At 40.3% G+C, this 11,205-nt stretch overlaps 1 protein-coding gene and 1 long non-coding RNA gene across 2 annotated transcripts; one reads left to right on the top strand and one right to left on the bottom strand.

Moving 5' to 3' along the window:
* The first annotated feature begins 354 nt into the window (after positions 1-354).
* Positions 355-4,713, top strand: TTLL2 (tubulin tyrosine ligase like 2). Its single transcript, XM_042890032.1, has 2 exons — positions 355-429; positions 2,909-4,713. The coding sequence occupies exon 2, from the start codon at positions 2,917-2,919 to the stop codon at positions 4,540-4,542; it is 1,626 nt and encodes a 541-aa protein (XP_042745966.1). The 5' UTR covers positions 355-429; positions 2,909-2,916; the 3' UTR covers positions 4,543-4,713.
* A 2,839-nt stretch (positions 4,714-7,552) lies between these two features.
* Positions 7,553-10,151, bottom strand: LOC122192975. The gene is made up of 4 exons (XR_006182760.1): positions 10,068-10,151; positions 9,218-9,302; positions 8,712-8,832; positions 7,553-7,951 (listed from the first exon to the last, which is right to left on the bottom strand). It is a non-coding gene; the product is annotated as an uncharacterized LOC122192975 (long non-coding RNA).
* Between the last annotated feature and the right edge of the window lie 1,054 nt (positions 10,152-11,205).

Below are 11,205 nucleotides of genomic sequence, written 5' to 3'. Positions count from 1 at the left end.
CTGCGTTCATCCTGCAAGGAAGCAGCAGCTCCCCTCAGCCAGTGTGCGATGAGTTCTCCCTGAGAGCTCACAGACTGAGCTGGGTCACGCAATGTCCGTTGCTGAGGAGGCAGGTGGCGGGCATACCATGCATCATAGCACCATCTGGAGCTTAAGACAGTCAACTTCAAGTAATTAATGCTCATGCATTAACAGTTTCCACCGTAACAGCAGGAAAGCCCGGGGGGAAGGGGGAAAAGGCAGCAGGACGTCCCTCCGCAGGCAGCTAGACAAGGCTCTGAAGCCTCCGCCCGCCCTTCCTCATTGCCAAGCAACGGCCGCCGTCCCTTCCTTCCTCCGGCCCCAGCAGCCGGCCCCGCCGCTTCCCGCTCGCTCGAGCGCATGCAGCTGCGGCCGGAACGGCCCTGGAAGGGGCTGAAGCTGGCAGAGGTACGTGTGGGGCGGCAGGCCCGAGGGGCGAGGCTGACCTAGGAAGGAGTGCAGTGCAGGGGGATACGCCCAGCCTTTAAACTCATAGCACTTCTGCTCAGACACAGCGTGCACCTTCTCAGCCTTACCCCTGTGCTGCGAGGCAGGGAACGTGCTTTTGTTGCAGGTAGCCCACACCCAATGCACGTGAGGGGCCACGTGGTGTAGCCAGATGGGATGAAGCTGGATTGGCAGGCATCCTTCCTGACCTTGTAGTATGAGGCTGCTTACTGGACAGAAATGAGGCCTAAAGGAATGATTAGAATGGTCGGTTGTGAGACAGAATCCCAGTGCAGGCAGCTTGCAGACCCATGTTATGGTCTGCGGCCCTGAGGGTTTGAGGACTTTAGTGCAAAACACTTACCAGTCAGTCTGCTTAGTTTAGCTATGCAGAGGCAGTCCACTTTAACACTGCAAGCAAACAGTTTCAATGCCTAACCATTAAGAATCAAATTTTCACAAGATCTGCTTCCAGTAGGTATAAAGACAAGCAACTGTGATGCAGAAATAGATGTTAACAGCCAAGGCAGACCTAGAGCCCTGGAAGAGGTTGGGACTGCCTGGTGGCCCCAGGGTCACCACACAGCTCCATGGGAACAGTGAGGTCACAGCTGCAGCCCTTATTCTGAGGGGAACATCTGCAGCAATAGTCTGTGGGTTTTGGATTCCAGCACACTCACAGGCAGCTGCAGCCATTTCCACTCTGTGGATGAATGAATGTTTGCAAACACATGGGTGGATTTTCAGGTTATTAAAGAATGGGCCAAAAACGGAGAGCTCAGAGAATGCAGGCAAAACTCTTCTAGATGATGAGGTGAGCATTCATCCAGGCATGTGTCTGTATAGATGAGTAAAATTCACTCATTAAAATCACTGTATCTTCTAGAGTTAACTTTTGTAGTATTACTTTAAGAGCTTCTGCTTATTTGTGATAGGGCTTTTTTTTTTTAAAAAAAAAAAAAAAAAGCAGGTAACTGCTCTCTCATTGTTTTCTTTGTATTTAATTACCTGGAAGTTTGAAACTCATGTTGTTATATCGAAGCTTGGTAAGTCAATTTCCTCTATGCTGTTCCCTGAGTGCCAGAGGTATGAAAGATGCACCATTAATACACCCTGACATAGAAAACCATTAAAGGCAGCTTCATTCTTCAGATACTACTAGCAGCCTGATTTTATGATTACCTACCAGAGTAATCATAGCTGCTCTAGATTCTTGTGCAACAGTGCTTTTCACTGAAACACTGCTAGTAGGAATGCTTAGCAGTACAAAAACAACAAAACTGCAGTCCTAAGATGACTCATCCAAATGCTTAGTATGGCTATTTTCAGGTATATACATTTTTTCTCAATGTAATAATCACTGCCTGAGATTGTGAACCAGCTACTGTAAAACTTGCTGTTTTGCACACACACGGCATGTGACATACTGCCGTTTAATATCAGGCAGGAAAAAACTCCCAGGAAAGAAAGCAGAAGCAAAAGACAACAAAAATTGCCCGGGTTCACTATGCCACCAGGTTAGGCTTGTGTGCAGGCTCAACAGCAAACCCTCAGCTTCCTGGGAAGCACTGCCTGCAAGAGATGTAGAAAGAAGTCTTTCTTTCACCTTTGTGGTGTTAGTTCCTAAGTCACATTACATCATTATTATGCTGCAGTACCTACCATGTTTCTTTCCTGTTTCCTACAAACCCTTACCCAAGGAAAGCTCTCACTAAGGACAATTCAGCTACAGTCCATAATTGAGCCTGATAGCAGCAGCAAAATGTATTGGACAGCCACATCAAATACATCATAGAAGAGGATTACCAGATGTCAGATGTGGAAAGTGAAGCATGTTTTATATCATACAAGAAATTCTGAGTTGTTTTCCACATGCAGATGAAATAAGCCTTAATCTGTTCTGCAGCTGACAAAACTTTTAAGTTAACTTAACTTACATTTTATTAATGGTAAGACATTAAGAAGTCTTTCTGAACAAGAACTGTTGAATCTGGCTTTTCAAAAAACATAAGTGAGATATTCTGACAGTTTCAAAACAAAATTCTGAGTTTCAAGAATACCTGGCAGATTATTTTTCTTCTGTGGAAAAAACTTCCCATATCAGGAAATTGAAATATTCAGTAAATATTCATGAATTACAGAAGTTTTAGGACAACTGCTATTATAGTAGGCTACCTCAAAGAAAGAGTAAATGCAAGACTGAAGATGTTCAGCAGTCAATGCTTTGTACTATCTTGACAGCTATCTGGTGTTTATGCCCTTCTAACATACCTTTCAGCTTAAACAAGCCTTTGTCTTCTCTTTCATGGGCAATGGAAACAAGAGTAATATGCTTAGAGAATGTGTTGAGAGCGACAAACATTAAGAATACAGCAAGGCTGATGACTGTTAGCACAACTTGTAGCATTGTTTCTTTCCTGACAATTCTGTTTTCTTTCAGCTAGTAAGATGGAAATGTTGGCAGATGATAATGCAAGTGAAACCTTGAAGCCTTTGGTGTTCCGTCTCCATGAAAATGCCCCTGCAATAATCCGTGAGGTTTTACTGGAACGTGGTTGGACTGAATTTGACCGAAAGGAGCAAGACGACACAGACTGGAACTTGTACTGGCGGAACTCACCTTTTCCTATGGCAGACCACCACAGTATTAAACCATGGCAGAGACTCAACCACTATCCAGAAGCTGTCAGGATCACCAGAAAAGACTATTTGGCAAGGCATCTGAAACGTATGAAAGGAGCATATGGATCAACACTGTATGAATTTAGTCCAGTGGCATTCATCATGCCCAATGACTACGTCAAATTTATAGCAGAATACAGCAAAGAGAGACAGACAGTAGGCAGACCTAGCTACTGGATTTGCAAACCTGTGCATCTCTCCCGTGGAAGGGGCATACTCATTTTCCAAGACATTAAAGACTTAGTATATCACTGTACAGTCATTGTGCAGAAGTACATTAGCAACCCCTTGCTCATTTCAGGATATAAATTGGATCTTCGCCTTTATGTGTGTGTCACCAGTTTTTGCCCACTCACCATTTACACTTATGAAGAGGGACTGGTGAGGTTTGCCACTGAGAAGTTTGACCTCAGTTCTCTAGACAATGTCTACGCCCACCTAACAAACACCAGCATCAACAAATACGGAGCTTCATATAAAGCATTTAAAGAAGGGATTGGCTGTGGTTGCAAGTGGACGTTCAGCAAATTCCGTTCTTACCTTCGAATTTTTGGGGTTGATGACACGCTACTGTGGCAAAAGATGAATAACATTGTGATTCTCACCCTGCTTGCTGTCACTCCCTTACCAGAGGCTTCCAATTGCTTTGAACTCTTTGGCTTTGACATCCTGATTGATGACAAGTTCAAGCCATGGCTTTTAGAAGTGAACTACAATCCAGCTTTGTGTTTAGACTGCTCCATTGATGACACTGTGAAAAGAAAACTTCTTCATGATATTGTTGAACTGCTTAACTACAAGCAGGTTGACACTCACAGGCAGAATGAAAGGCCTGGGTCAAAAGCTGTTAGAAGGCAGGTGCACTGGAGAAGAGCCGGTCAAAGCACCCCGGAAGAGGCTTCTGGCTTACTTTCTGGTCAAAAAGTATCTACTTGTATTTCTGCTCCTCAAACACAACCTGCCCTGCAATTTGCAAGAGGATCAATTCATAAGGCGTCTTCCCTGACCAGGAAAACTGCCAGAGCACATCCAAGGGAAACACTGACTTCTCAGCTGCGGGAAAAGATGAATAAGCCAAAAACATCCTCTCAAGTAAAAATTGAAGCTAAAAACAAACAACTCCCAGCTGTACATCCGCCATTCATTTCTGCACAACTCAGCCGGTGGTCACCTTCACCTGAAATCTGCAACTACAAGTTAAGCACACGCCCCTATTTCCTCTCTGATAAAGATCAGATGCCTACCCGCCAGGTAGGAGGTTTTGTGCTTATTTTTCCTTTCAATGAAGCTGCACTTCAAGCTTCCAAGGACAGCACAGATGTAAAGAGCATCATAAAGGAAATAAACAAGTTAGTGAGCAAACAAAATAGCACAAGACAAAAAAAGACATGATATGTATAACTTCATAATTTAAAAGTCATGCAGACATCATGAATGACACCGTTAGCTTGAAGGTATGTGGGCTATGTACTGAAGCTGTATTAGAAGGAAATATTTCAAAGCATACACAATGTAAAAATTGTGATTTAGCAATTACCACGAGAGATTATTTTTGAAAATGAAAGTGCTGAATAACTCTTACAAGTAATCTCAAAATAAAAATGGAGAATTGCATTTCTCAGAACATCCTCAGAAATACCTGTCTTATTATTTATCTCCGAAATCTTTGCTTCTTTTCCCAGCTTTATGATTTGAAAAAGCTGGTCAGTTTATACAAGGGAAATATTCAACATGCTCTCAATTTATATGAATCACACAAAACAACATTTTGAACAATCCAGTGAGCTGCCTGGCATCACTTTCCGCAGGTTAATTTTGCACTGTATGAAACAACAATATGAAACAACTTTCATTTTATGACCTGTAGGATTCTGCAGAAATTCTTATGGAAAATGAGTTATAAAAAAAAAAAAAAAATGTACTGACATACACTGTTACAGTGATGTTTCTCTCCCCCCCCCCCCCTCCCAGATAAGCCCTTGATAAAGAAGGCTTCCTAAGGTGAGAAAGAAATTTGATATTGGAGGGCAGGACAAACTGCAAATACTATGTTCAAGAAGAGCAAATCAAACCTCTGTCTCACAGACTGTGTTAGCCACCCAAAGGATGTAGCAATTAGGCAGTTTTGTTTTGCTTTCAGTAGAACTTCTTCACTGATTAATTAAGCATGAAAGATTAAAAAAAACACTGAACTGAGACATCTGAGACTCTAAAATTAGTACTCTTCTCTTGTACACCTTTGCTGCCCCCAGCTGCCTGAAGTTATTGTTCACAAGTCACCCACAGTGTATTCCAGATTTGTCTCAAAATTGAGGCCAGATACTGGCTGAAACATACTTCCTGTAGTGCTAGAAGACCTGTGGAGAGAAATAGGGTTTTCCAGCTGTGTCCCATGTCCCCAAAGATTTCATAAAAAACATGTTCACTGCATACCACAGAGGAAAAGTTATAATAAGCTGGCTTTTCCAAAGTAGGCAAGTGTATTGCTACAATTAAGGTAAACATGCACCACAAAATTTGGATTATTAGTATTCCTGCACCATACCTACTAGAGCAAGCAGCTCCTGATCACCTAAAGCAAATGGAAGGTAAAGGAGACAAGGTGTGAGAATTAGCCTGTGAAAAATAGTACAACTTGCCATAATCGGTCTGTGAAGGGCTCCTTACCTGCCAAGTCTCATTAGTTACGTATTTTTCTGTCTCTTTTTCTAAGAAAATTAAATGGCAACCCTTACTTCAAGAATCCCTTTGCTTCCGTGCTATAAAGTATTGCTTGAAAAACATGTGCAGAGACCTAGGAGGTTACACATTATCACTTCAGCGTTACATCTGTGCAGGACTACATGCCTTCTATTCCAGGAGAACGCATCCTAGAAGTAGAGTCAGATTAATTTACCGAGGAGCAAGCAGATCACAAACAAAATTATTGAACTTAAAATTATAGAGGATTATATGCGCAGATAAATGAATGGCAACCTATAATTTAAGGCAAGTTTGTATTTTTACTGTAGAAACAAAAAGGATGTAAGCATAACAACTGGAGAATATGCACTCCTTGTTAAAAAAAACCCTGAGAATAAAAGCACTTGTGCCTTAGAAACATCAATTTTCCTAACAAAACTGAAAGAGAATTAATCATGTTGACTGTTTTTACAATGGTCAATTGGAAAAAAAAAAAAAAAAAAAAAAAAAACAAACACAAAACACACACTGGTTTTAATCAGAAGCTACACTGAGCAGAAATTCTTAGTGAAACACGTGGAAAAGAATGATCTCTTGGATTTCTTTGGATTAGAGTTTCCTTCTACAAAACATATAAAATGTATCAAGTGTTTCAATAGTGAGGAGCACAGATTTAAAAGTGTTCCTTTGTTGTAATGAAACATAAGCAAAACAGTACAATGTTATTACCACACCATCTGACACCAAACTTCTTGGATATTTAGAACATCTCAATTAAATTCATGAGTAATGGTGTATGATCGATACTAACAACATTTTCTACTCTGCTCAATCTGTTTCTTGCAAAGATGATCTGCAATATGAACGCTGATGCATTGGCAGTCTGGCCCACTGGAAGGTAAAGAGAAGAGAGAGAAGTTCCATAATCTTGCAATTACTTTGCACGTAGGTGTGAGAAAAGGCCAAGGCAGCATTCTATGAACGCGTGTTTGTTGCTACAGGAATCTGAAGGGCACAAGGAAATAATTTTCAGTCTCTTCAGTCACTGAGCAGTGAGATGAGTTCTACAGGGGAAATGCTTCAGTGCTTTAGAAGAATTCAAGACAGATGATGGACAGCCAGTCTACCAGGAAGGGAGCTGAAAGTAGTATCTGGTAAATGATTCATCCCCCTAGGTATTAAGTGCAACTTAAAGAGCCTTAAATCTGTTGAGATTCACTGACCAGAAATGTTTTTATACTACTGGAAGAATAAAGGCAGTAATGGGAGAGGTTAATTCAAAAACAAAGCAACACAAAAGAGTTCTGAGAAAGATACAAGAAGTGTCACTTTTATCTGGAATAATGACCAAAAAGGAATAAATGTTATATTTTGTCTTCAAATACACTAGACAGTATTCTCAGACTATAATTGTATCATTTCATGCGTCTCAGTGCAAGCCTTTTGCCTCCTGTCTTGTCAGTGGGCACTGCTCTGAAGAGTCCACATTCCCTCCTATCAGGTATTTATGTACATTGGTATGACTGAGCCTTCTCCAGGTTCAAGAGCCCCCCACTTTCAGCCTCTTCTGATACAAAGTGTACTTTAGCATCTTCTAATTACTTTTTTTTTTCCATAACTCCAGGACACATATGTAGACTAGTCTCCACCCATTAAGATTTTTACGCTTTTTTTTCTTTGTGGTATGATGGCAATTTGTAGTTGTATAGAACACAGCAGATTGAGAGTATTATCCTTAATTTATTTCATTAGAAGTAGTGGTTTTCACTGCTTCACATGTTCTAATCTTAATAATTAACAGCAACAGAAAAGCATTAGAGGCATCAGTAAAGAATCTTTTAAACCGGCACACGTGTCCAGAGGAGAGACTAAATCATACAGACAAAATTTGTTGAGCCACTTACTCAGTGCAGCCACTGAGAGGAGGAATCACTTCTTATCTAGAATGATATTACCCTCTTCATCTTTGATTCGAACCCGTCCAGACAAATACTTGGTTTCTTGCCTGCCATTGCAGTACACAGTCTTTATGGTTCCATCTGGGTATTCCCTCCTCTTGAACTGTGCAGTGTGAAACTCCTTCTGGCCATTACTGAATACCACTAGTTTATCACCGTTCCTGAAAGCAATAGCCATGAGTGAATGGGCCATAAAGCACTGTATGTTATTAACCTAACATACCTAGCTGCCTAAGACGGCACAATGAAAGTAGAAACTTTCATAGGTTATATAATTCACTTCAGAATTTACATGCGGTCATATCAGAGATCAATTATCACAATCAACTTTCAATACAAAGGTGCTTCTATACATAATAATGGATGGCAGGACCCGTATTTTGTACGTATACTGCATGCAGGGATCTTGAGGCATTTTGCTAATAGAAAAATCTTTTACAACAGAAGCATGGAATAGGCACGTGTAATGAATTCCTGTTGTTATTTGTCCTCATTTTATATGATGGAATAGAAGCAAAGAATTTAAAACATCTTGGCAAAAACAGAAAGCGAGTAAAATACCAAAGAATACAACCTAAGAGTTCTCTTCTCCACTCCTATATTGTTAATACAAACAACTGGCTTCCCTTTTGCTTGCAAGTTATACTGTTGCCCTGGCCAGACGTTGAGAGTGACTGCAAAGTTACATAGAACAAAAAGAAGTATTTCACAGTCACTTTGCCAGTGATATCAGGTCACCTGTGATTCAAAGTGGAAGTAAACAATTCTCAGTTCCTCACTGTGGCAAAGCACTAGTTCTCATCCAAATCTCCTCTTTCATATGGAAGTTTTCCAGTCATGCAGAATCAAACCACAGTTGTATATGCTAGTAACATTAAACTTGTGCCCAGTGCCAATTCCCATCTCTAAAAGGAGACTTACTTTTCTACTTTTACTATTGTACCATCTGGGAAAAAAGTTTCCTCGAATCCATCACTGTAGAGGCATTTCACTGTGTGATCAGGGAACACAATTTCTTGTGTGCCATCAGGATAATGCTTTTCTGTGGAAAACAAGATTTAGAATTCCAAAGACATTTTTTTTTCTCATAACTTTACACAGAACTAGATGAGATTTACTTTAGACTTTGTAGTGAGGGTAGAAATTCTATCCAGTGTACTGCTAGATAAACTAAAGAATCAAATAAGATAGTAAAACTACAGAAATGATGCATTTATGCCCCTTTATTATCTTTTTTTTTTTTTTTTTTTTTTTTTTTTGTAGAAGAAAATTGAGCAGTAAAATCATGGATCATACCAAAAATCAAAAGGCAAAGACAAAGCAAATTGGAAGAAATAAAGCAAATCTGCTGGAGTTAGGCTCAGACAACACGTATGCAATTACGACATTCCCACACATATAGTTCACACCCACAAATTCTTGCATACCTATCTGATTATTAGGGAACTGCAGCACCTCTAGGCCCTCTGGATAAGCAGTGTGAGTTGTCTGTGCATCTGCATAATAATAAATCTGGAAGGACAGTGAACTGTTTGCAGCATGGTCATATTTGCATAAGAAGATTAAACCATAGCAACTTGTTTAAAAAATAAGCGAACTTTAAGAAGTCATTTCAAGGCCATTTCCTTCAGGTATCTGCCATTCCTAAAAGTTGATACGCTTCCATTTTAATTCCTTTTTTTCATTCACACCTCTCCTCCTGGCTTTATCTAGATACTTCTACTTTCTGTAGAGTAGAGCAGAACAATGAGAGTGATCTTCTCAACTCCCCATGGATAGGATTTCTAGCTCCAACCTATGCACTAATAATTTAAAGCGTTCACATTCTTGCCGAGATCTTACTCATCCCCACTTCAGCTCATGTTCTTATTAAACATATTTACCTAATGCCAAGAAGAACAATCTCCTGTGCAACCCACTCTAAAATATATGAAAAGTAGTCCTTTCTTCAGATGGCTTCCCCTACATTTTGCCTTCTTCCGGTTTCCTTTGATCTGCTTAGCTCAATCCCTGCTTGCCCCTTCTTCAACTGTTACCTTCACTTCTTTCCATTCTTGTCCTCCCTAATCAGGGCTGTGGAAGCCAACACCCTTCCTCATCAATTTATCCCAGAAATGCTATTTAAAGATACACTGTAATGTAACATTAATGCTGTAACACCATGGAAAGTGCAGCAATGCCAGTGTAGTAGCAAAGTTCTAGGTTACATACAGCAAGTGAGGGTGTGCTCAAAAGCAGCAGCTGTAGACATCAAAACAAAGGAAAAAATCTGCTTACCTTCAGAAGATCTCAGGTAGGCAGGGATCTCCAGCAAGACACCCTTGCCTCTACTGAAAACCTTTAAATGAGATCTGGGAAGGGCTGGATCTTAGCTCCACCTCTTCCAGTCACTCAGGTACATTGCATACACCTGAGCTGCCCTGGGTTGGCCCTACTTTCCCACCAGGTGCTCAATCACTGCTTCAAGCTGTGACTTAGCATTTCTGCTACAAAGATGAATGGTAGAAACTTGTTTGACAGATCACTTAGCCATACAATTTTACTTAAAGAAAACAAATGCGACATACCACTCTCTGATCTGGCATGATCTTCTTTACATCTCCATTGAAAAAGCTAATTGTTGTCATCCTTTTATCAGCACTGATCTCTTTTTTAGTACCATTGCAGAAAGTGATGATTCGACGACCGTCAGTAAGCACCTCTTCAACCTTCGAAAACATAGAGCACCTAATGTTGCTGAAGTCAAAGGATGCGAGTTACACTACACTGCCTTCCAATGAAATTGGAACTTGAAGTAACTCAGTGTACTCACTCAATACTTTTGCATTTCAAAGCTGCCTCAGCAGCACATGTGCTTTTTTTTTTTTTTTTTTTTTTTTACCTCATTTTTGCATAAGAGAGAAAAAAAGTCTCACATTATCTTTTAGCAAAATCATCCCTTTTCAAGCACCTGACTCAAATTCCCACCACACCACCTTCTCTTCTGTTAAGGAAGACAAGACAGATTGCCCTGGGGCAATAATGAAGAAATACAGGCTGTTCACTGGCCGACTTCAGTTAGTAATGGTTTGTACTATTTTCATATATGCAGGTACTCATTCTGTGTAGGTTGTACTGGATTATGCAAATCAAAATGATATATTAACAGAGACAGCTGACACGTTAACAACCATTTTTTCCAAGTACCATAAGCCTGAATGGACAGTCAATACTACAGAGTTAAATGTGGCTGTATGCAGAGATTCCTTACAAAATTGATCAAGACTTCTTAACAGGTGGCAATAATATTATCAGTGTGTTGTTCTACAAACAATATGTTGGTCTAAGAAGACTTCTTTCCTAATACAGCCTCTAGTTAATGAGTTTTCCAGAATGACTATGGGAGCTAGTTCTGTTCAGCATAAATAAATCCCAT

Source organism: Lagopus leucura, unplaced genomic scaffold (assembly GCF_019238085.1).
Source record: "Lagopus leucura isolate 7727_CA_CO unplaced genomic scaffold, USGS_WTPT01 Super-Scaffold_73, whole genome shotgun sequence".
In the NCBI taxonomy this organism is placed as follows: domain Eukaryota; kingdom Metazoa; phylum Chordata; class Aves; order Galliformes; family Phasianidae; genus Lagopus; species Lagopus leucura.
Note: the sequence above shows the minus strand (reverse complement) of the source record. Positions and strands in the feature narration are given on the sequence as shown.

Excerpts from the sequence above, each read along its gene's own strand:
- TTLL2 (XM_042890032.1), top strand. The coding sequence starts at position 2,917 with ATGGAAATGTTGGCAGATGATAATGCAAGTGAAACCTTGAAGCCTTTG.